The sequence below is a fragment of the Dromaius novaehollandiae genome, chromosome 11 (assembly GCF_036370855.1).
Source record: "Dromaius novaehollandiae isolate bDroNov1 chromosome 11, bDroNov1.hap1, whole genome shotgun sequence".
NCBI classification, from domain to species: domain Eukaryota; kingdom Metazoa; phylum Chordata; class Aves; order Casuariiformes; family Dromaiidae; genus Dromaius; species Dromaius novaehollandiae.
This window is the reverse complement of record NC_088108.1, coordinates 22,048,288-22,073,845: the sequence shown is the minus strand read 5'-3', so window position 1 is coordinate 22,073,845 and position 25,558 is coordinate 22,048,288. Positions and strand designations below refer to the sequence as shown.

The window sequence follows — 25,558 nt, the reverse complement described above, 5'->3', positions numbered from 1 at the left end:
GCCGTGGGAGGCTGGAGGCAGCGCGGGGCTCGGCATCCTCACCCCTCCGGAGCAGGAGTCATTTGCCTGTTTCCCAGGTCATCAGAGGCAGCAAGCACAGTTTACCAGATGTGGCTTTTATCACTTCAAGGGGGACTACTATTTTCTTTATGGGAACCCTCTTTTTTAAAAAAAATGTATCAGATGACTGTGATCACCAAAGCTTCACTTACGTGCTCAAAAGCTCCTATAAAACCTCTAGTTCAAGGTTTATTTGGTCTAGGTGTTTTTCAACTTGGAGAAATGATTCGCAGACGCAAGTAATTTGTCCTGCAAGCTTTGACTGACCACTGGTTCAGCAAGCTCAAACTGTGTCTGCCTTCTGAGCAAAATTCCATGGACTCACTGACCAAAAGATGGTCTTTTAAGAATATTTCTTTAAAGAAAAAAAAAAAAAAAAAAAAGAGGGCTTGCAGCAAAAAGGAAGTTTCAATTACTTTGTGAAATCAAGCAGAAAAATTAAGATCCAAGCAAACTTTATTAGCTCTGACAAGCAAATGCAGATGCCTTTGTTTCCCATATGCACAAAACTTTTACTAGGTTGTGCATGTTTGGGTTTGAGGTTTTTTCTCTTCAAGCCAAAGAAATATGTATCCATTTTTACAAGGTGCTTTGTTACAACTGGGATTTGTAAAGACATTCAAACTAAAGAGCCGACACAGAGCTATCACAAAGCAGTTGATTTTCTGTGCTGTTTGTTGCAAGCATCCACAAACATTTCCATGTGTCAATACTACTTCACAACCACATTTATCTATGAAAAAAACCACATTAATAACCCCTTCCACTGCCAACAGAGCTTGACGTGCAGAGTTACAGTGCAAGCGGTAACTTCAGAATTCAGAGCAAGTTAAAAGACTCTGGAAAAAGATGCACACAAACAGCCAGATCTTCAAAAGTATTTTGCATCCACACTTTCCAAGACAGTTCGGCTGCTGTGAAGTATTTAATACTCAGTTTGTGGACTGCAGATCTCTGGCAGTCTGGGGTGCTCTCAGGCAGAGGGGTGACCGGAGGGGTCTCTGCAAGCACACACAGGCAGCAGCCTCCCTTTGCAATGCAAGGGGCTGTCCCTCCTCTGGATTTTTTTTCCAGGGCCCACAAGCTAAAAAAGGTTAAAAACAGCTAAGCTAGATGAAACAATTATCTACCACAACGTTCAGCCCTGTGCAGGTCGTGCTGAACAAACCATCTCCTCTGCCAGGATCTTCTGCTGGCTGATGGCTACCTGCTCCCCGAGGGCTGACGGCTGCCAGTCTGTGGAGCAGTTTTTCTCCCCCCCGCCAAAGAACCAAAAAGTCTTGTTTGCTTAAAAACAAAATTCAGTCCAACAGCAGGTCCTGGACCAGACATAAATGAGACTTCAGTTGTAAGTGGAAAGTTTTCATTTTCATAGCAACAGAGAGACACTTTTGGTAGCCAAAGGGACTGCAGAGCACTCGGTCTGGTCCGTGCTTGCAGTTCCCCCGTTGTTTCCCCCAGTTTAGCTCAGTACAAGACAGGCTTCTCAGCCTGGATATGGATGAAGTCCAACTTTTCCACTTCCAGGGAAAGCAAGACCTAGAGCTCGTCCGAGTTTCGGGCCCAATGTTTTGGCCAGGAACCTCTCTTTGCAATGCATGGAGAAGGATTTTCCAGACCACGCATCCGTGCACACAGGTGCAAACTGCCCCAGAACGTAAAGCAAGAGGCAAAGCATGTTGGGGCTTTCCCTGCTCTATCAGCGACACCACCAATATCTCGGTTCAGGACAATTTCCCAAAGAAACACAGTGAGCACGAGCACACTTGCTTTTTCTCTCTGCCCCATGTCTTCCCTCCTCTCGTGACTTCAGAAGCAGCTTCCCAATTTCAGCTAGACCAAAAAGAGGAACCAATTAAGGAGACTTCAGAAATAATTAGCTGACATAAATATGACGAAAACCCGGCTCGGGGAAACCAGCCCAAAGGAGGGACTCTGGAAGGGCTGGCGAGCAGAGCTCGGTCCTTACACCTCCTCTCCCACCGCTGCCGCAGGGCCGAGGCACGCACATGTCCTTCCCAAGGTCAGATTTAGTGGTGGCCATCGGGACCCACACAGTCCCTCCCGCAGGACAGACACTGTGGTTATCAGGTCCTGGTAAAGCATCTGGTTTGGGACCACGTGATCGGCCTGAGAACGATGACCTGGATACTCCCTGCGTTACTCCTGCTTGGGCAGAACCTGCACCAAAACCAGTGACAAGCAACATCCAAGTCAGCCGGACAGAGGAGGACGTGACCCAAGGACACACCGCCAAAGCTAGCGATTCCCTCACCCCAAATTAATCCAATGGCACACAGACACGGCGACTTCCGACCTTGCTCCGTTTGCGCTCGATAACCTCAGAAGGCCAGAGACGGCCATAAACAAAGTCCCTTCCCGGCTAGCACGGGAGGATGGTGTATGAAAGCTAGGCGACCTCTCGCCTCCCCGGCCCTCCCGAAGACAAGCTCATCAGTCAAACCAGCCATGGCCTTGCCATCTCCACTACCTCAACATCCTCAGAGCCCCAAACACGGCCCCCGGCCAGCCCGGCTTGCCCCAGTCGGCCGAGGAAAGAGCATAAGGGAAGCCAAGGAGCAACGCGTTGCGGCAAAACACGGGAGAGAGTGTTCTGCTCACAGGGAAAGCGAGCACGAACGCGAGGAGGTGGGCCAGGCTGAAATCTAAACAGGTCCACCCGCACATCCATCCTAGGGTCACTGTTTATAAGCAAAGAAAGGCAACTTTATACACAAAGATCGCACATTAGCTGTTCCCGGCTTTTTCCTGGAAGAAAAGCTGCTTTTCAGCTGAACTCTCCGAGAACTGCTAGTGTAAATATGACAAACCTCCAAAAACGCGCAGGGCTGGGCCCGAAGCGCCGCCCGGAGAAAGGCAAATACGCGGTGCAACTGGAGACGGAGGAAGTCTAGCACCCGGAGCACCAAACGCCCGAGGTGTGACATTCCCAAGCCCTTTGAAATGCCCTGAAATTGGGCCATTGTGCACAGCTAGGAGCCGGGGGAGCAAAGAAGTCATCCCATCAACAAGCAGCGTAGCCTCCAGCCGCAGGAGAGTGCGCGCGCTCTGCCAAAACACCTTTACACCCTCGGGAAACCCATTACTTTTTTTTAGGGGGGGTTGACACTTATTTGGAGCAGCCCTGGGATGCAAGGGCAGCTCTGCCTGCCCAGGTCCCAACCAGGGGCTCACTGAGCCTTCAGTCCCCGGGGACAGGGCACTTCGGAGGCAGCTCTATTTGCATTTCGCTCCTCAGGGAACTTTATCTCCCCTTAAACAAATTGCCTCAGAGCTAAGGCCATAGCTGAGTTAGTAAATAAGACTTTTTAACTGGGGGGGGAAAAAAAAAAAGTTCCTTTAAGCAAGCGTTACCTCTAACTGCCCGGGCATCTGTAACGCAAGCAGTCCAGCCTGCACACAAGCAGCTCACTGTGTTCAGCCAGCATAATGTAACCTATGTCAGAAAAGCCAACCCTCGCCTGGAACAGACCTGTAATATATTCCCTGGTCTGAGCCCAGAGGTTTGCCAGTATTTGCGGAAAAGGCAAGGCAGAGTAGCTTAACCTACCGTGGAAGAGGCGAGAATAGGGGTGGGAATGAGGGGAGAAAGGGGCGCGAGAAGGATATCACAAAATTAGAAATTCCTCCGCCTAGTCCCCCTTCCCTCCCCCACGAAGCCAGCCAGGAGCTCCGTCTGCGGCCGGCTGCCTTGCTCAGCCGTGAAGACCAGCGCTATCCATCCGGAGGGTCACACGAGCGCTCCTCCTCTCGTTAGCATAGATAAACCTCCAAGTCTTCTCAACAATTTGCAAGCCCGCTTCTGCGCCACGACGCTTGTTTGAGCAAAGTCCTTCCAGAACGGGCTGGAGAGCCTCAGAGGAGCGGCCACGGCCGCGCGGTCTCGGGCCTCGCGGGACCGACCGTCCCCGAGGAGGGCACCAGGGCACGGGGCTGCTTTCATCCTCCCCCCGCGCTGGGTCAGCAGACACGCGTCTCCTCTCAAAGCCACCGGGTTCCTGCGGCAGAAGCCAAGATGCTACTCAGTACTAACGGTTTTGGGAAGGAGGTTCAATCTCTAGGGTTCAATCTTTAGCCTGCTCCAGAAAGAGAGCACATATATGCCTTCTGACTATCTTGCTTTTTAACCTAGGTGGGATTAATAATGTTTCTTGGCCTTCACAGAAGCAGCTTCAGGTGACCCGTTTAAGCCAGTCCTTTTTGTTCTCCCTACCCTACGCCGCTTCGCACCCGCACTTCCCCGGCAAGCAGCCTGCAGCTGCGGCAGCGAGAGCGAGCCGGGGCCGGCGGCCACCGCAGGCGCAGGAAACCCTCCTCTTCTGGCAGCCGCGTCCACGGCAGCTTCACCCATCTCGCTCGCCAGACGGGCCGCGGTGCCGCGCGAGGCGAGCCGCCCGAGCGCTGCCTTTGCAGCAACCCCTGCCTGGCTTGCAAAGAGACTCAAAGATCGGATCGGCCTTGCAGCAAGACAGCAGCAGATCCTGTGTCCTCTGCACACAAAGGTATTATCTCCTCTAGCTAATGCCGAGCTGCATCGCGGGTGGTTTTGACGGAGCGCGTTTGGGAGACCTCCGCGCTGCACGCGGGTGAGAAGCCCCGGAACCGCCCAGACCGTGCACCTGCAAAGCCCCAGTTTGACAGGGGCAACCTTGCCCCCCGCCACGGCTCGGGAGCTCCCACCGCTCTTGAGCACAGCCGGTCGGTTGTGCAAACAGCGCTGCTAACACTCTGCCTTCCAGCTCAGCAACATGGGAAAAAGAAAAAAAAGAAGAAAAAAAGGCCAGCTGAGAGCACCTTGTGCTGACAGGGGACAACCGCACCACGGCTTTCGCTGGCAGGTACCACAGGGCTTCATTTTGTCCGTGTAAGCACGCTCCCGACCAAGCCAGCTGGGCCGCCGGGGAGCAGAGGGGGCTGGAGTGCAAATGGGGCTACGGCATCCCTCTGCCAGGCCAAAACCCGGTCCTGAACCCGCTCGCCAAGAGGCAACGGCCGCTGGTGCCCTGCGAGCCCCGGCAGCAATCCCGACGCAGGGCCAGCAGCAGCGAGGGGATGTCAACTTCTGCAAGGCCAGGCCACCCTCATCTCATCGCCGGACAGTTTCAAGGTGCCGACTGGAGGCACATTTGAGGTCGTGTCATCCCTTTTCGGGCGGGGAGAGGGTCCGTCCTCGCGCTGCCACTCCCGCTCTATTATCCAGCCCCTCTCCTTCAGCAAAAACAGCCTATAAAAAGTTTGCAGCTAAAAAAAGCAAGGAGGAGAGACAAGGAGTCCCCGCAGCGGGGAGGCACTTAACCACCCGCCGGCAACACGCAGCGACGCTAGCAGCAGACGTCCCCGCGGCGCGGGGGGCTCCGCGGCCCGGCCCCCAGGTAAGCCAGCATCTCAGGCGTTCAGTCCTGGCAGGGCCACGGGCTCGGAGTCAACCCCTGTGCCGGTCTCCGGCTATTTCCGAACAGTGACATTTTTCCAAAACAAAGTGTTTTGCAATCCGTTTCCTTTCCAGAGGAAAAGTGAAATTCTCTTCATTCCTCCTCCAGGTCAAGAAGCGCAACCACAGGAACAACCACCAGCTCCAAATGCACCGGCCCCCGTTACAACGGGAAGGCAGAGCGGACCCGCGCCGGCCGCTCCTGCGCCAAGCAGGTCTCGCTGCACCGAGAGCCACTCGCAGGGGAGCTCAGAAATTCCCCGAGGTTAAATTTTAACTCGAAACTCTTTAGTTAAATAAACAGCTTGACTCGTCTCCTGAACCCAGCTCCCTTAATTGTGGCATTTTGCTTAATCTAACTTTCAAGCATGAATCTTGTGTCCCAAAATGAAATGGCTCAGTGGATCAGAATATTTCAATGTACGTATTATTAAAAAGCCAGGGTGTTGAAGATGACCTATTTTCCCCAGCAACGCACATATTTCCAAGGCGCAGTAAACGTAGCTCTACATCAAAACGTAACTGAGGCCATTAAAACGATTTGCTCCGAAAGAAATTAATACAAACCAAATCCCAAGCAAGCAGGTTTCACGGCACAATCTTCCTATGTTAACTGCCCAGTAGTCGTTCAAACTGCCAGTCCAAAGGCAACATACAGTAAAATTTACATTTTGTGGTCATTCACCCACACATCTGGTGCAAAGGCCTACACTTTAAAATAAAAACCCATTGAAAACTTTCTGGAAGAGATTCACAGTTACAAAAAAAAAAAAAAAAAAAAAAAAAAAAAAAAAAAAAAAAAAAAAAAACACAGAGTAATTCAATCACGGAAAACACACGCGCAGCCCCTCTGCCCGTTTCTGGGTCCATCGAGGCGAACACAAAGGGTTAGAACTTGCTGGGGACTCATACGGCAGGAGTATGAAGGGCCTATTTAAAAAGAAGAATCAGAAATAAGGAATTTTGCCAGTTTTTACCCCTGATAAATCCGCATTCCAGTCTGTCAGCTATCTTGTTATCCCTAGAGCTGCTGAAGTGTCTTTGGCTGTAACTATGCATGACTCCGGCTTTGAGTAATGGAAATAAAGTATGTGCGCTGAAACGCCAGCGTTCCCCTCTCAAACCCAGGAAAAAAAACGCAGAGCGGGAAGAGATCCTAGAGCAGCTCAGGGATTTGATGCATTAAGTGGGAAAACTGCACTCGCCCGGCTTCAGCCGTGCACCCCAGCAAACCTGCACGGGAAAAGACACCCCGAGTTTTAAACAAGATGCCAAGTCTCGGCCTAATACAGCAGCTTTTACTGTCTGCAACAACAAACAAATAAATACTCTTCCAGATTCATGAGTCCAGTTTAGCTGGCAATCCGTAACCAGCAAACATTTGGAAGCAGTATTGTAAAACTAAACAAAACTATCATTTACAGGAAACCCTGCCTCGAGTACAAATTATAGAGTTGTTAAGTTTATCTGGCAATGCCTTGCCCCCGAGTGCTATATAATTATTCCTAAATCTTTCAGGAAAGAATGCAAATATTTTAAAGCCATAATTCATTGACAAGGCGGAAGCGCCGTTTAACCTTCTGCGCATATTTTGATACCTAAAAATTAACCCTCGCTCGCCACGGCGATTTTGCCAGTTCCTGCGGAGTCTGCGCGCTGGCGATGGGGCTGCCGGGAGAGCCCGGCCCCGGCCACGCTTCGAGCCGCCGGCCACGGGCACGCTGGGCTTTAAAAGCAGATGGAGCACCGGTCTCGAGCAGCACCGTGCCGGGAATATTCCCAGGAACGGCTGCCGGCCCTGAAAAGGCTGGCTGTTCTCGGGGGCCGCCCGGGTGTCGCGACAAAGTCCGCCTTATATTATAAAGGAGCCTTTAATAAAGTAGAGAGCTATGTTCTGCCAACTTTTATTAGCTACAGCCTGGCCGCAGGGGACCTGGGGCATCTCTGCATCCCTCCAGCCGGGTGGCAGCATCCAGACAGCAGCCCACGGAGGAGCGACCCTGCAGCGGCACAGGGACGAGTCGATGCAAAGAGCTGCAGGAATGGGGCAGAACTGAGACGGAGGAGAAGGAAGAGGAAAGGGGGGGGGGAAAAAAAAAGTTTTGTCAACAAATCCCTCCAAGCATGTTTCTAAAGAAAAAGTCATTTGCCTGAGTGATGCAGGCGTCCTTCCTTCAGCCTCCCATCTGCTACCCGGCACAGCCCGGACTAGCACCCTCCCCATTGCCCGGGGTTCATCCAGCTCTCCAGGTACCACTCAGGCTAATGCATTTTCCTTCAAGGGACATTATTTATTAAATAGGAGATCCGCGCTGGGCTCTGGCCGCCGGTGCTGCTGTTCCCAGCAGCGCCGTTCCCACGCACACTGGCTCCGGGACGCAGACACTGGCAGCCGCTCGCAGCCGCTAACTCCACCGTTGGAAATCACTCGGGCACGGAAAGCAAACAAGCCCTGTATCAAGGTTAGGCTGCAGCAGTTAACCCGGCGGCCTGGCACTGTGCTAACGGCAGCGGCGCGGGCGCCGACACCACGCATCTGCACCACGGGATCTGTCATCAGGTTTCCTTCCTTGACGCCACCTAAAACCAGGAGGGTTTTGGTACAAGGCTGAGAAATCCCGCAAACGGGCTCGAAACCCAGCTCCGCGAGCGGGCTGCGAGGCTCCAAGCGCGACCTGGACCCTTCCAGAAGCTGCTTCGGCGGTATAAACCTTCGTTTGCTCCGTCTGGCAATCAGGAGTCCTGAGCTTCCCGGCCCTTCTGAGCAGGGGAAGGGAGGTCGGGCCGGAGAGCGCGGGCAGCGTCCGGCCAGGCAGCCGCAGCGCTCCGGGCGCCGAGGAAGGAGCACGCAGAACCGCACCAGCAAGCGCTGAAAGCAAGCGGGCTCATTACGAGCACTAATGAAAGCTAACCACAATTATTATGTAAACAGCACTGAATCATTAGCAGACACTATCAAAGCGATTTTTTCCCCCCACGGAGAAGCAGCAGCAGCTTTCAGGTGTTTAAGAGCACACCTTATATCCCAGCCCACCCCGCCGCAGACTGCATCCCCCAGGGAAACGCTCCCTCTCCCATGCTCCCGGGAAGGACGGTCCCCAGGAACAGCAACGGTCCCCTTCCCTCCTGCAGATCTCCGCAGGGGAAAAACACGCCCCACGCAGAGGTCGAAGCACCCACGGCCACGGGGACCGCTCACTGCCTGCGTGGCAGCGTGCACTTAAATAGCGGGGGAATCATTTTCCATCGGACTTATAATTGCCCTGCTTTCCTTGATCGCATAAACACCCTGTCCCCTTGCATGGGAACGGGCCAAGAAAGTGCAGAGCCTTCAGAGGGTTATTTTTTCCCACCCTCTTACTGCTGCAAATGTAAAGTCTCTCCCTATCGCAAACGAATTTCTTTCTAATAGCACCCGGTGGAGCTGAGCAAACCTGCTTGCTCTTTAATCTTCCGCCGAGCAAAGTTACCTTTAAAAAAACAAAAAAAAAGGGCTTCCTAGTAAAAAGAATACCTCTAGCCAATTGGCTATAAAGACATTCAAACAAGATCCTTGTGTTTTTCGGAGAAGCAAACACTGCGTTTCAGCCCAGTAAAATCCTGGCTCAGCCTTTATACTCCGAGAACGCTGAATCGAAACAGGCTCAGCTCTTTAAAGAGAGAGCCCATAAAGGACAGCATAAAGAAGTAAAAAGTTTGCATTAAAACCCATGTAATCTTTTCTAAAACACCATTATTAGAACCTGTAGCACCAGCCAGCAGTGATTTATCACCGCCTGTCATCGTAGCTGGCAACACAGAGCTTTTTATACCAAATTGTCAGTGCTACCAAGCTAAACCTCCAACTCACAACTTCTCAAAGCCGGCCTTTTTTGCCAGTAAATCCCCCGAACCCTGAGGTATCGGCAAGGAAGGGGCATTGCTGCCCTTCCTGAGCTGCTGCCTCGCTGCCTGAAGCAGCAGGTCGCCCCTCGGGGTTTGTTCCCAGTGCCTTTTCTTTAATTCGTATTTGTGATGTCCACCATGCCTGTCTTCTCCTCCCCGTCCAAGGTCCACGCATGGCCCAGCACCGCTCGCCACGGGTACGGCCATCCCGAAGAGCCGGCCTGCTCCAGCACAAATGCTCCCACCGCCACGTGCTTCAGCCCAGAACGAGGTCCCAGTTCGGGCGGAGGCACTGGGAATGGCGGGATGAGGGGGCCGCGGTGGGATGAGGACACCACTTGGCTGGCGGAGGCGTGCAGCCAACAGCAGGCTCCTGCGCCGCTCTCAGTATTGAAATACCGTCCCCAGCTGCTGCTGCTCCTCTGCCTGGGAGCGACCATCTCCCCCACCACCCCTGGAGCAACCACCTCTCCTGGAGGGACCCTCTCTCCCACTGCCCCCCACAGCAAGTGACCACCTCCCCTGCCACTCCTGGAGCAACCATCTCCCCCAAAGCAATCATCTGCCCTAGCATGACCATCTCCCCTGCTGTTCCCAGAGCAACCACCTCCCCCACCACCCCCAGTGCAACCACCTCCCCCAGAGCAACCATCTGCCCTGGCACACCTGGACCAACCATCTCCCCAGAGGGACCATCTCCCCTGCCGTCCCCAGAGCAAGCAACCATCTCCCCCACCACCCCTGGAGCAACCATCTGCCCTGGCATCACCATCTCCCGCTCCACCCCCAGACCAAGGGACCATCTCCCCTTCCACCTCCAGATGGAAGCGACCAGCTCCCCCGTGCCTCCAGAGCAAGCACCCATCCCTCCTGCCGCCCTGGAGCAAGCGCTCATCTCCCCTTGGGTCATGCAACCATCTCCCCCCGTGCCCCATCCCACTTGGGGACAGCACCGGCTCTGGCACCCCAAGCCATGCTGGCCGGCCGAGCGCCCGAGCGTTCCCGAGCAGAAGGTGGCCACCCGTCGCCCAGGCAAGCACCGCAGGTCGCCAGGAAAGCCGGCGGGCCACCAGGGCCCTGACCGCCCTTTGCAGCGCTCACGCCCCATTGCAGAGCCACCGGTGCGGGGCGAGAGCTTCCCGAAAACCAGGCAGCTGAGCCACGGCGGGGTTTTCCCGGAGCTGCCGTGCACCCCCCAAGTCACCGGCGATTTCTAGAGGAGCCCGACAAACCACAAGAGGTTAAATCTGGTGCACATGACTTTACCTAACCTACCCGTGACCTCGGGGCAGGAACAGCTATTGGATGCTGTGGTTCTGTAGAAACTCAATTACCAAAGCCAATTTCCTATGAGCATTTGAAAGAAAAAAAAAAAAAAAAAAAAAAAAAAAAAGGACAGAAAAAAGAAAAAACCCAGCAACGCTGCCGACGACGCGCAAGGGCCACATACTTCATACTTTTGCCTCCCGAAAGCTGCAGCTGAGCCGGTGCAAGACCAGTTCCTACGGCCACAAAAATGTCGAAACATATTTTCAACATTTCATCATTGTTTGCTCCCATCTGAATTTGCTTAAAATCCAGACGATTCCCCGCTCCTAAGCTGGAACCGCTCCGAGGACCGCAGCTCCCGAGGCCTCAGGCCAGGGCAGCACCCCGAGCCCCCAGGGCGCCCCGGCGGGAGCCAGCCAGCTCCCTGCTCCCCGGCAGCTAAATCAGGAAGCAGGTACGACAGGCCGCAACGCAAAACCGTCCTCTTTTAATTAAAACACACTTGGCAATTAGAAGAATAACGATGCGAGACCACGCGGCAGCCTTTGAGGCGCACGAGTCGCAGCAAAGAGCGAAAGCCGCCTCTGCCGGGCCGCCGGAAGCGTTTGCTGCGGGACACCTGGAAGGGGCACGGGAGGATTTAGGGAGCGCGGGGGGAAATTTAGGAGCTCTCCCAAGCCGTGGCTTTGCTAAGTGAGAGGGAGAAGGAAGTTATCTTCATAATCTGGGAAGAAAGAGAAAGCACAAGGAATGTGAGGAATGCGGGGAGGTTATTACCCTGGAGATCAGCACTGGCAAGCGGCTCCCGCGCTGCGCCGGCCCGGGAGCCGGGGAGGAGGGGCACCCCCTGACCTTCTTGGCTAGCAAGAATTTCCTTGCCAAAAAAGTAGAACAAAAGCAGGGAATCGGTCCCAGAGAGCGGCTCCTCCGCTGGGAGGAGGTGCGGGACTTTACAGCAGGATAACGGGGATGCTCTGCCACGGCGCTGCCCGAACTTTCAGGGAGGAGAGAGATGCAATGCTGAGGCTGCACAACTCAACGCACATGTGGGCTTCCACCACACAGCAAGCGCCCCTCCGCTTACGACGGGGAAGGGAGGCGAAAGCTGCTCATCCAGCCTCGCAAGCTGACTTCTCCTGAGGAACGCCACCAGCCCTTCTCCGTCCATGCATGGTGCTACCAACAGGTTGCACGTGGAGAGGACCATTGGGTCGGCACTAACCACGTATCAACACCACGGAGCGGGTCGGGACCGCGGGCATCGGCTCCCCAACACCACCTCTGACACCAGCTGCCGGAGAACCGGGCCGTAATAGCGTCAGACCCCTCCAAACCTCCTGCCCGCCCCATCCATGCAGGGTGGACACGTCCCACGCCTCCACGGAAGGGAAGGCTCAGCCAGGATCTGCTCCCACCGCCACTGCTCGTGCGCGGCAATGACATTTTGGTCCGAACTTCTCCTCTTCATCACAGATGAAGGATGAGCGACGAAGCCCGCCCCAAGGGACGGCCCCGGGTGGAGGCCGGGCCGAGGGCCAGGCTGCTCCCGCGGCGCTCGCCGCTGCGCCCGCCTCGCTCCGCTGCCGTTTCAGCAGGACCACAAAGCCTGTTGACATACGAAAGCCACAGAAAATCTCCCTGAAATTACAAAACAGCACTAAAAACATTGTGTCGCCCAGGCCTCCTGCACAATGTACACACTCCTATTCAGCCTTTTAGAAAACAGCTACATGTCTAAGGAAACATCTGATAATTAAGGCAATTTTAACAATAGATAATAATTTGACTATGAATTGTATGGAATGTAATGACTGCTTATTCTGGCAGAAAAAACAGTACTTTCTATGAAGTGTCTGCCAAGGAAAATGATACTCCCACTCAGCCTGGACCACTGCGAGCAGGCGCTGCTAACCACAGGCCCCACGCCGCAGCCGGCGAGGACATAACGCGCCGCTGTGCTCCAGCGAAACGCCGCCCCGGAGACCCAGCGCGGGGAAGCGGCGGCCCAGGCGAGCGGCCGCCGGGGCGCTCGGAGGCTCCGCTCGGACGCGGCTCCGCGCGACGGCCCCCGGAGCAGCCAGCGCTCCGCGGGATGCCCGCCTCGTCGCGCCGTGCCAGCTCCCCCCCGCGCTGCTCCCAGTTGCTAAATGACATTACGAGCAGCTAAAAATACTTCAAGCGATTTTCTCATTTAGTTTTCCATGCGAGGACTTGCGGTTGCCGCAGGACGTTCTCCGACGGTTACCTCCCCACCCACGGGCGGTCAGACAACTGCTCTATTAATACATGCTGGGCAAGAGCTCGAGAACCCACCCTAGATGTAAGGGCTATCGCCTCCAGCAGCATGACTGTGAAAGTCATCGCAACCAGAGCCCGAGGTCCCCGCTACGGCTGGCGGCCAGGTAGCTCCACTCCTTCAAAGGGGCAAGAAATAACTCGGAGGTGAAGAGGATGAGGCACTATCTCGTACTCCTCACACTAAAATGAGTCCAGGAGCTGTCCCCTGTGAACAGGCTTCAACGAGATCCGCAGTGCCAGATGACACAGTTCTGGGCAAGATCCAGAAATTGTTTCTGTGCTGGAAGAGGCCACATGGAAGAGAAGCACATGGACTACTAAAAACACATTCGCTGAACTTTATACATAAAAAAGCAATGCCAACAGAGCAAGTCTCCCCATCAACCAAGAGGACACACCTGGGTGAGCACCAGTGGCAGCACCCAGGTGACAACTATTACCCACAGGGCATGAGCAAGCAGCAGACACTTGGGCACCCCTGCAAGTGTTACTCTGGGCAAAATCCCATGAGTCCAAAATCACAGGCCAAGTGATCTCCTCTGTCAGAGTGAACGAGCTGCTTTCAATCACTCCCCATGAATAAATGCAGCTGTTTCATTAATTTGGTTTAAATAGAGAGACAAAGATTACACACAACATCTCTAATAAAGATTGAACATGGAGCATTACTGGCTTCCAGCTCCCTGCACAGGCGGACTCGCTCCGCGCTTTCCAACAGCGTGTTTTCCATTGGAGTCTGCCTCCAAGCCATCGTGAAATCCACATCAGAGGAAAACAGAACAGCAATGCTCTAGATGGAACGCACTGCTTTTCTGTAGGAAACTCTCAGGTTCACTGATACACCTTTCACTGATAGGCAAGACATTTTTTCTTTTTTAAATCAGCAAAAAGAAACATTTATTTCATACAATTAGCAGGAAAGGAGAAGAAATTTCCATCTATTTCACACCTGTGGGCAAGAAGGGGCCTCTGTTCTAAGAAATGTTGGATTTTTTTTGTTTTTAATCACAGACACCTACCGGGGTTTCATGGACGCCACCAGCTCGCTTTGCATTTTATTCTGCAGCCACACCAGACCAACTGGTTTAAGCGACCGCTGCAGATGGTCGCTCCCAGGGAGTTGCTCCGTCACCACCACGGGCCAGACATGGGGATGCAATAAAGAATAACACTTTCTGCGTAGCATTTGAACTAAATGAGCAGCAACAGGCTATAGAATAAGATCTTCATGAGATATGTCCTTCACTCAGGAAACTTAAAAGCAAACTTAAGAACCCCTATGCACTTTGTGACATCGCTACTCCTACAAAAAGAGGTTGAGACTTCCACGAAGCTCCTTCCAAGGTATATACAGCTAACAAGCCATCTCTTCCAGGGCTTGGGGAATGGCCCATATCAGAGGCAGAGAAACCCCCCTCACTGATCCATGGCCACGGCACGGAGATGAGACGGGGACTCCCACAGCTCCCTCGAAGGGACACGCAGGGAAAGACCTGCCACCACATCCCTACCTGTAGGTCACCACTCTCTCCCACGTCAGCAACAACAGCCAAGTCCTGCAAAGTGAATCCAGACCTAAATCCTCCCGGCTCTCCCACCGAGCACACGTCCCCACAACCTTCCTCCTCTCGCGCTGCACATCTGACACGACGCAGCCACCTTCATACCTGCTTTAACAAAGAACTCCTGAAGTTGCAGCCTCTGCTATTGTAATGCGGGGAATGGACAGTGCTTCGGATGAGAAAGTACGGTTTGGGGCTGATTTTGTTTTATAAGAGTGATGCATAAGAAACACGTGGGCTCGGGGTGAACCTCCTCCCTGGCCCATCCTCCAGCCCTCAAACTACGCTCCTGTGGTTTGCCTCGCCAGCAGTGCCACACGAGTGAATTACAGGCTGCAGTGCTCCCCAGACCACCTACTCATTTTTCTATACGATACCAAGAGTCAAAGAAACGGTCCCAAAAACCGACCACCACCACCAGACAGACAGCTCTGCACAAATATGGACCTCTCAAGCAACAGCAGCAAGACTGCACCTCACCACGATTAGCTCGGAGACGCACATCCCGGGGTAGAGGTGCACAAGGCATTAAAGATCGCTCAGATACAACGCAGTGCAGCAGGGCCAGAACTTCAGAAATGCTTCCATGCGGAGTTCTAGCAATAGTATCTTTTTATACCACTAACACCTAGTTAACATAAAAAGAAACAATTTCTATATATTCCACACTACAAAGAACACATTATACACCTCTTATCGAGCAAACGATGAGTTGACCAGCTGTGCAATTTCTCCTTAAAGTGGTATTTGTCAGCTTGCTAGAAGGAAAATGACCACTTACATCAGCTGGATATAACCTCTCATTTATGGCTATTCTAATTAGGTTTGAAACCTGGTCTAAACCAATTCTAGGTCAAACTCCTAGGTAATTATGGACAAGTAGTAGCCATTTAGCATGAATAAAATAATGATTATACAGATAAAAAGATTGCTGGAATGAACATTTTGTTTCCAAAAAAAGCAAAAAACAAAAGGCTGCACACACCTACTTCTTGTGAAGAACATAAACAGGGCAAAAAAATCCACGTGAGAAGTGCTACCTCATGGAACAACTCCTGCGCACATGGGGTAAGCATGGGTTTCCCATGCTGCCATGCAGCTCAGCACGGGGGCACGTCCATCCACGCCGCCGGCGTGCTTTGCTTTGACCACTCAAGGCCAACAGTTTTGCACGATCAGTACTCCATGCTCTGACAGTAAAGAAATGACTGCACCTACCGGAACAGTAATTAGCCACAGCTTTTAGCATACCTTTTTGGAAAGGTGTTAGGAAGTTTCTGCCCGTGCACTGTGATCTAGAGCAATCCTTCAAGAGAATGCGAGAATAAAGCAAAATCTGTGAAGCCTATACAAGAATCGAAAGAAAAACTAGACGGACTTTGGACTTGAGTTCACAACAATAACAGCCATGTTTCTGTACGTTCACCCATCAGCTTTACAGCCCCAGATTTCCGCCTGTTGAACACTCTCCTACCTGTTCTTCGGCACCACGTTTCGGTGAGCAGAGCAGTGCTACCCAGCAGCGAGCACCACTTTCCACAGCCACGCCGGTGGGAAACAAGCCAAAGCACCCACCTCTTCCCCTCACACACCTTTATCTTGTTCTCACTCGTCAGCCAAGACTGTTTTCAATTCACTTTTTGTATTGCCCTTGCAAATGAAAACACACCACTATCACCTAAACCACGAACTGAAATCCAAGGTTTCTCCAATAAAACCCTTTTGCCTAGCCACAGCCTCCCACGCTATCAAAGGCTGAATTTCCCACCAAATTAGTGGCACAGCACTTTGCCATTTCCCTGTAATCAGTGATTGCTGGGACCTCTGCAATCAGGGCCTCAGCCTGTAAGAGGTCCTGGTGAGAGCAATGGCAGGTGAAGCCTGGCTTCAGGCTGATTCAACGCCCAGAAAGTTCAGACTCAGAGCAGGATCAGCTGCTAACGTCCCTGTTGCATACAATAGCCGAGCAGCAGGAAGGCAGCTTGTGCGCCTTTCAACAAGAAACACCCCAAAACTACAGCTATTAACAGGAATCACAAAAATGCAGTGGGGAGAGCACCCTACTCAAGATTTAAATGTAATCACACTTGAGGGTCACTACATTTAAAGTTTTGCCTGACAAACCTCCTTTAAAGACGTCCGAGATCCCCTCTGAAACAGCCTCCAGAGCAGGATGACATTTGAAACGTAACTTTGCAAGACCTGTTGCTTTCCAAGCGAGGTCAGACACAGAGAATTCCCGTACCCTTGGGAGAGCAGCCTGCCCTAGCCGGTATTTTCAGTGAGCGTGTCATTCCAGAAAGCCCCTCTTTTGTTAAATAATCTTACCTTGCTCATCACATTTCTCTGACCCCTTATTTCAAAAGCACAGGGTCAAACTGACAACAGCTTTAGAGCCTCAAATGGAAGTCCTGTCAGCATGATCTATCCCCGACATCCTCCAAAGCACACCAAGGCATCTTAAATAACAATATATAAAATAAAGACTAGGTCAAACCTTCCAGATCCCAGGTGCACGAGGAAGCCCGCACATATCCTGACACTACACTGACGAAGGCTGGACTCAAATCAAATACAAGCTTATTTATTAGAGACCATTTCAGGAAGCAGGGAGGGTGAAGGGGAAAGAGTATCTTAACTGCAGCCAGTCAGACGTTTCTCATTAAAATATTTCTTGGAGAAGTAAACGGACCCTCAATTTTGTTCAAACAGATGTAGGCTAAACGCATATCATTAGTCTGACAATATAAAAGTGCAACCGACTGAAATCATTTTAGTTTTGTCAGTGAAAAGGATAATGTATGCGTATCTGGAGGGCACAGCAATGGTAAAGATTACCCCGGCTCCTATATTAGCAGTCTAAAGGTATTTACTTGGGGTCTGTCTGTGTTGTGACAGTGTCCTAGACCGAAATGAATGCCTCCAACACTCCACATTTTTGAGCCATTCAGTCATGCATTTTTGTTATTGTTGAAAGTAGTGCGAAATTGCAGTGCATGAGCTGGAGTCCTTGGTGGTCTCCGAGGACTCCAGCTAAAAAGGCACCTCCTTTGTTCCGCGGAGAATGCGGTCCAGTAGGTCATTCAGGAGGGGAAATAAAAGCAGCAGCCCTGGGAGGGAGATGAAGGATGGAACAAAAAGAATAAAATGTTTTGGGTGGGAGCACATTAGCTACCATTTCCTACCGCTGCCGACTGCGAGCACTCCTGTCCCCGCCATGCGCAAGTATCTCGGGACAAACGTGAAGAAGAAGAAGAAGGAGGAAAGATTTCCGTGTGGCTTCGCCCGCGGGCGAGCGGCACCCGGGGCGAGCGGCACCCGGGGCGGGCGGGCGCCGCCGGGGCAGCGCGGGGCCGCGTCGCCCCCCGGCCGCGGGGCGAGGGCGGGCGGCGGAGCCGGCAACAGGCGCGGGGCCGCGGCTCGGGCTGCGGGCAGCCGCGCCGGGCGCCCCGAGCCGAGCCCGGGAGCAGAGCCGCGCCGGGCGGCGGAGCTGCGCGCCGGGGAGCCGCTGCGCGCCGCGGGGAGCCCCGAGCAGCCGCGCCGGGCGCGCACAAAGGCGGCGAGCCGCGACTCACCGCTGATCTCGTGGCTGGGCGCCTCGCTCTGGCTGAAGCCCTGGGCGGCGTAGAGCCTCCTCACTTCGGAGCAACTTTTGGCGCGGGGCTCGGCGGCCAGCAGCAGCGGCAGGCTGAGGGCGGCGAAAGTGCAGACGAGCGGCGGCAGGCAGCCGCGCCGCCGCGGCATGGTGCGGGCGGGCCGGGGCCGGGGCCGGGGCCGGGGCTGGGCCGGGCCGGGCGAGCGCGCCCCGAGGCCGGAGCCGGAGCCGGAGCGGGCGCTGCGCCGCGCCTGCCCCCCGCGCCGTGCAGGAGCCGCGGCCGCTGCCGTGCGCCCCGCTCCGCTGCGGCTCCGCTCCGCTGCGCTGGCCCGGCGTGCGGCGGCGCTCTGCAAACTTGGCCCGGCAGGAAGCACATGGGGTGGTGGAGGAGGAGGAGGAGGAGGAGGAGGAGGAGGGAGGCGGGGAGGGCGGCAGCCAAGCAGGATCGCGCAGGGCCGGGACAAGCCTCTGCAGCCCCCGGGAAAATCAGGAGCCGGGATCCGCCCGCCCGGCGAGGCGGAGCGGAGCCCGCGGCTGCCGCCCCCCGGCGCCGCCGCCCCCTCGGCGGGACGCGCCCCGCTCGGCGCCCGCTGCCCGCGACGAGCCCGGCCCCGGCGCCCCGGGAGCCCCCGCCGGGCCGGGGGCTGCCTTTGCCCCCGACCGCCCCCCGGAGCCGGCGCCTGCACGTCCTAGGGGAGCTCCCGTCCGGCGTCCGCACTCGCTGGTCCTCGAGGACCTGCTCCAAAACGCCCCAAAACGGAAAGCGAAATTTCTCGCTGTGCACTGGAATCAGCGGGGCTGGCTCTCCTTTTTTAACTCGAGCTCTGAGTGCTTCAGCTCTGCTCCAGGTTTAATAGATTCAGCGAGCTGATGAATTTTGACGTCTCTGTGACAGGTTTGAACTGTGCGCATGAAAGACTCGTAAAAACGGACTGCTTTTTTCCCTGATCCTTCTGTTTCTAAGAGCTTGGGAGGACAGAGGTCTCGCGAAGGCAGGCGCTGAGGCGCTCCAGCCGCTCATCCTCCCTCGTACTCCAGCCCGCCAGCAGACGCAGGCGTAAATGTAAACAGATGTAAAACATCTGCCCGCGCGAGGGCTGTGGCAGGGCTGGGTGGCAGGGGCAGCCCCGGCCGGGCACCCGCAGCGCATGGCCACGCCGTTACCGCTGGCTTCTCTTTACTGAAGCACGTGAAAATAGTGCGGGCTATTGCAAGACAGGCGCTATCGTGATTTCATTGTGCCCTAACGTCACGTAAAGGGTGGTATGATCTGCTTGAACGCAGCCTAAGATGTTCTCCTAACCCAAGCAGATAACTACCCTCAAACAGGATTTCTGAAAGGACCAGGGGATGAGGGATCCCGGTTCTCCTGCAGCAACACCAACGCCGTAGTGCTCCAAGATGCCCCGGTGAAACCACATGCGCCTAGTATCACCCCTGGAAAAATGATGCTCCCCCCGCCAGCCCGCTTTCCTCTCTACAGCCACATTTCACAGCCAGTAACCCGCAGAGCAATGGTTGTACATGAACTCATGGAAAGGCCACAAAAAGGCCACCAAAAACCCCGGCAAGTCAAACAGATCATCCCAGCCCCAAGCGGGACGGACGGAAATCAAGCCGGCCCCAGAGGCTGGCCTGGCGTTTGGTGGGCTGCGGGCGAAAAGCAGGGCGAGGGGCCGCGGCACGAGCGAGAGCCTGGCTTTTCTTTTTACGCCAAAACGGGGGAGCGGCCCTTGCATCTGGAGAGGTTGGCGAGCACCAGACCGCGCGTCCTCTGCGTGCTGGCTCCGGCCACCTTGCTGCACAGCGTCTGGCAGGACGAAGTCTTGCTCTTCGCTAGAATGTGGCGGTGCCACCTCGGTGCTAGTGACACACACGCAGCCTGTCGTGTCTGCTCCGTGCGGCCGCGAGCGCTGCGTCTCAGCACAGCCCCAAAGGGGCATTGCCCCATTACAAGGGAATGACCTGGTGATAGCATCATTTCAGAAAGAAATGTGCAGCGGTTTACATTTGAATACGCTCGTTTATTATACTTATTTCTCTCTTTGCAACATCGGGAAAAGACACAGACTGAAACAACAGCAAAGGAAGTTGCCAGCTCCCCCTCCTCGCCCGTAGGCTTTTGTCAGTGAAATGCAATGCCTGCGAGAGGTTAGCAGAGGGAGGAAAAGGCCTCTATTCATTCCCCAGCCAGAGGCCCTCAGACAGCAAAGGCACGGCCACGCTGCCCCACCGGTGGCTGCTGGTGGGAACAAGCTGCTCCTTCAGCTCGGGGCTTTCCAGGGGTGAAGGCTGCAGCTCCCCAGGGCGTTACTGCTGCCCCGGCTTGCAAAGGGCCTCAAATTCTCCAGGGGCGAATGCACGCGGTGGGCTGAGGCATCCCCCAGCGACTAACATCCCCTCGGCCAAGGCCGCCGCTGGAGCCGGGGCGGCTCCCGCTTGCCTGGCGAGACAAGCCAGGCCCGAAGTTCTCATGAAGTTATAAAGTGTCCGGAGAGAGAATAATCCTCTAGGATCTGGCCCTGCGATGTAGGGCTGAGTTCTGGTTTCAAAGCGCTACCTCACCCTCCCAGCCTTTATTTGAAGAGACAATGTGAATTTTAAAGAGGACTCAGCGGGGAGCACTGCATTTTTTATTCCAAAGCGGGAGAGAAAACGAGAGTGAGAAAGTCTGCGGGGTTAGAGACAGCTTGCCGTTTGTTGTTCCTCATAATCCCATACCTCGGCAGGATTTAAGAAACCTCCTGAAAAACACGGAGGGTTTTGTCGAATACTTGATCGAGTAGTTAAATCAAAGGCTGCAGCGAAACAATGGGACTGCCTGAAATTTTTCACGAAAAACCCCTTTTATTTTGTTAAGGGATGGAAAAGTAGCCTCTCTCAAAAAGGAAATTTTTCGCTGAAATTTCCCACCTCCCCCGTGTGCTCTCACTGCCGGCGGGACCTGCCCAGCCCCCTCTCCCCGCCTGCCCAGCAGCTCCCCTGCCCCAGGAGAAAGGAAGGAGGCAGAAAAGCAAAGGGGAAACTTGCATTTTAGGTTTAAATGCTGATGGGGGGGGTTTCAGGGTGAAAAATCCTGACTCGCGCTTCCTTCTTGCCTCCACCCAAACTCTCCCCCACCGTTAGTGTTTCTGCCACCAGCGCCGGGGCCGGGGCTGCCCCCCAGGAGAGACGGCCGGCCGGAGGTGCAGAGCCCACGCTCTCTGCAGGGTTTGGGCTCTGCCCGCCCCAAAAGCTGGCTGCGAGTCTTCTCCGTTCCCGGGGGGCTGAGCCTCTCCCTGCCAGCGCTCCGGGTGCATCGGGGCTCGGGGACGGTCTGGCTCCAGCGCAGGAGCTGCTGGCTCGGCCCTGCCACCAGGAACCATGGGCAAGGTGACGCCATCCACGTTGCATCTGCAAGGAGCCTCTTCCAGCGCGTGCCACGGGCCCCGCACAGCCTGGCACTGCGGATTTCCATCATCTCTTTTAGTGGTAAAACAGCAGCCCTGCAAGCTCTGCAGAGAGCAGAAAGCACAGGTGAGAAGAAACCAGAGGAGGCCTGGGTGCTCCATGGTCCCGTTTGCCTTCCTCCAGTTTGTCATGTCGTCTCCCAAATCTTGTGCTGGAGGTCCGACTCGCTCCTCCTGCCCAGGAGCCACCCAGGTGCTGCGCAGAGCCTCCCGCCGCTCCGCAAAGCCCTGTCGGGTTAGTTCAAGCTGCTTGGACTCCGCTCTAGCCGAATTAGTACAAACCCTTCACAGAGGTGCAGTTAAATCAGTATAAATCTTATCGGTATCATCTAAGTTCACATCTCTAAAGCTTAAAGTAAAAACCAATACAAATGATTCCCATGTGCGCAGGATTCACGGGATTGATTTTAGGCTCAGGCTGGTCGGAGGGGCGCAGTGTACCGACACCGCCAAGCCTTGGCGGCTGGGGGGGGCCCATTCCCACCTGATGGCACTGAGTAGGTCTGAAAGCCCCACTTGGGTCCTGCCGGGCCTTAAGCCGCCTGTTCAGTACGGTTTGGGTCCTGGCCAGCAGCCTGCCCCAGTCGCTTGCTGGGCAGTTTGATGGGGGTTGTACTGGGAGATGGAGCCCTGCAGGAGAGCCCAGCTGAAAGCCACCCCAGCGCTGGCTGTCGTCAAGGGACGGGAGCCGGGTGCCCGGGACGGAGCCAGCCCGGCCGCAGGGACCAGCCTGCTGCCAGCGCTTCCCTTGCCGTGCGGCCCGGGGACCAGCACCGTTTCGGGGAATGCAGCACTTCACCCCCCCATCAGCAATACAAGGTGCATCTGAGCCCCGTCCCCAGACGCGGCGCGGGGGAGACGGGAGCGCGGGAGGGCACTCGCTTGCACGGCTTGTCGCGCCGGCGCTTCCCAGCTCGCCCTGAAACGACTGTGTAGCAGATGGCTGTGAGGCACAGCACGCTCACACCCCGCGGATAAAAATACCCCCCAACAGGTTCCCAGCAAGCGACCCGCAATCACTGCTGCACCAGAGCCGGCAGCGGCATGCTGCTTTTTTTTCCCCCTCCTTTTTAAGCATTCCTTCAGCGTCCTGCGTTGGGTGGGCACCTCCAGGGCAAGGGCAGCGCACGGTTTGCCCAGCCACCAGCAAGGCCGTGGGAGGCAGTCAGAGCTCCTGGAGACTCCTCGTGCATCCGGACCTCAGTGCCGGCCACATGGGGCGAGTCGTTAGCACAGAGCTTTGGGGGGCTCTAATTAATGACCGCTGAGAAAACATGCAGCAAGAAGAAAAGGAAAAAGGAGGGTATCTTGCCCAGAGGTAAATCCACACAAACCGGGGAGAAGTTGGTGGCTCCACCTGGCCAAGCGCTCCCTCCCGCCCATCTGGGACAGTCTCACCTGCTAAATGCATGTTTTCCCGGTCCGTAGATGAGCACATCGCTCACCTGGTGGGTTTGCAAAACCCTGGAGTCGCACAGAATCGGCCTGGAAAGGGCTGCAGACATCTGATCCCCCCTCTCTGGCCTGGCAGGACCTACCTCGAGCTGATCCCTGCCCAGTCTCAAATCCTTCCTCAACAAACCTGTCCCAGCTACCAACTCGGTGTCTTATTGTGCAAAAGCATTTCTTAATGGCCAGTCTGAACCCCCCCAGCCACGATTCAGGCCTATTATTTCTTTCTCCTGTTTCCTGTACGCAGAGAAAAATATGTTCCCCTTCTTTTGGCAGAGCCCAGACTCCCCCCATACTTTTCTCTCCTCCAGATCAGCTCCACTGCAACGACTGTCCCTGCCACCTTCCCCAAATCCGCCTCTTACCCATTTGCCGTTGCAGCCCGTAATGACTGGGACACGCTGTGCCAAGCGCCTGCAGCAGCCGAACGGAGCCGGGGAGCGGTGGGGGTTTCTTCTGCACAGCCCAGGCACGGGTGGTGGAGAAGGCATGGATGGAGATGCTCCGTGTTGCTCCAGGTGTTTCCCACCGGAGGCATGGCCTCGGCTCCTTGCAAACCCGCGGCAGAGGGGAATAACCTCACGTGCTGCCTGGAGGGGCAGGAAATCCTCCCTTACCATAGAAAGCAGAGAGGGAAGGAGAGGGATGTTCATAGTGACAGACGACCCAGCTAGCCAAAAACGGGTACCACGCATCATCCCACACCACGCATTGCCGCTGGACGGCCTTTCTCCCGCTGGCTGGGCTGGTTTTCCAGGGCAGCGCCGGCCTGCAAGTCGCCAGCAGCGTTGGCTGGATCAGGGCTCACTTGACCAGTGATGGAGCTGCGGGGTGATGGTCAGCAGAGAGGTAGGAGCTGGTCTGGGGGGATCTGAAAATGCAAGTAAGGTCGTCGGGGTGAGCAGGCTTGGCCCCGATGGGGCGCAGCGGCCTGGCGGGGGGCGCGAGGGGCGCCCAGACGTGCCTGGTTACGCTAGCAGCCCTCTTTATAATCTCCCTCATCCTTCCCCTCCGCTCTTGCTCCTCACCCCCGCAGTTTAAAGTTTTCAAGTGAAAACATGCGAGTTGCGACTTGCGGGTAGCAAGTTGGGGCTTGCGCAGAAAGCGGAGCGGGAGGCGGGGGGACGGACCGAGCGATCCGCTCCGAGCGCCAGCGATTGTCTTTATCCTTTCCAGATGAAGGGAGAAGATCATGTTATTTGCTCAGCGCAAAGCTCCAGATTTTCAGGATGAAACCCGAGAGCGGCGTGTCAACGGGCCGTGCGGAGGGCCGCGGCGGGTGCCGTGTGCTCTGCACTCGGGAACGCCGGCGAGCCGGCACGCTCGGCTGCTGGAGAAGAAGGCCCCATTCTCGCACGCCGACGCGGCGGCATTAGGTATCAGCCCGATACCGGCCCCGGTGCCGGTCCTCACTGCTGCTCCCGCCAGGACGGCCCCAGGCAGCCGGCTTTGAGGTGCTCGGTTATTTCCCTTTTCTTCCCGCAGATGATATTTTTAACCAATATTGCGGTTCAGGCATAGATTGGGGAGGAAAGGGAAGAAAAACTGAAAGTTGTCTTACTGCAATAGTTGATCAGGAGGGGAAAGGGAAGAAAACCCCCCCAGCCATTTGTTACCCTGCAGTCGACGTTTCCTGCCATAAATCACGGGGACGCGGCAGGCCCCGGCCGGAGGGAGAGCCGGCGTGCGCGCGGGGGACTGGCCCGGCGGCGCTCGGGGCTGCACACGAGGAGGCGGCGACAAGCGAGCAAGCAAGGGGAAAAACACTCTGCAGCCTCGGTCTTAGCAGCCGGGCAGAGGTTCCCGATGGAAAATTTCGCTCTGACTCACACGGCCTGTTTCAGCCGAGAAAGCGCAGCGCCAGGTAGCTGCAGCACGCTCCTCTGCCGCGACCCAGGTCTGAGAGCATCGCTGAGCTCTCGCAGTTCGGGTTTCACAACACCTCACCTAAGTGCCCAGCACTTGAAATTGTCATCTCAGCTCTTTAAAAGGGTTTTTTTTCTATTCCCTTTGGTCCCGCAGCTGCAGTGGGAAAACTGAGAACTCTCACCCAAGACATGCAAAACCACAGGGCAAGAGCGGAGTGCCCGATTAATCATTTCTTGACTTAAAAGTTCGCTTAGATGCGATTTGGTTTCGAAGGCAGGCCTGCGCCGCCTCGGAGCCGCGCTCACCCTCCGTCTGTGTGCCGCTGTGCTGCCGATACTCCGCGACCAGCGCTCGCAGCTCCAGCCAGTTACCGCTTCGTTATCGCGCCGCGTTCCTGCTAATTGGCAGCTTTTGGGCTGCCGGAGGGCGGCAGAGCCGAGCAGGGGGCAGACGGGCTGGTGCCGAGCCCAGGGCACCACGCAGAGCCCTCCCCGCTCATGCAGAGCAATGCCTGCAAGTGACTCAGTGGAAAAAAATATATATAAGTGAAATGACCATTTCTGTTAGCCTGGAGATCCACGTGGTAGGAGGCTGCACAGGGCTGGCTCCCCCGCGCAAGGGCTGGTCACAAAACACGCCCCGAAAACCGCTGGGGTGAAGCATCAGC

The 25,558-nt window shown here is 55.3% G+C and overlaps 1 protein-coding gene and 1 long non-coding RNA gene across 2 annotated transcripts in view; both read right to left on the bottom strand.

Annotated features, from left to right (window-relative positions):
- The window catches only part of GPC4 (glypican 4), a 76,122-nt gene extending 57,591 nt beyond the window's left edge, over nt 1-18,531 (bottom strand). Inside the window, exon 1 of the mRNA XM_064518332.1 lies at nt 18,102-18,531. Within this exon, the coding sequence (XP_064374402.1) occupies nt 18,102-18,270 (169 nt within the window). The 5' untranslated portion in view covers nt 18,271-18,531. The remainder of the gene's footprint in view (nt 1-18,101) is intronic.
- A 1,599-nt stretch (nt 18,532-20,130) lies between these two features.
- LOC112989728 (uncharacterized) lies at nt 20,131-25,065 on the bottom strand. The gene is made up of 2 exons (XR_003260888.2): nt 23,388-25,065; nt 20,131-21,615 (listed from the first exon to the last, which is right to left on the bottom strand). It is a non-coding gene; the product is annotated as an uncharacterized LOC112989728 (long non-coding RNA).
- Nucleotides 25,066-25,558: the final 493 nt, after the last annotated feature.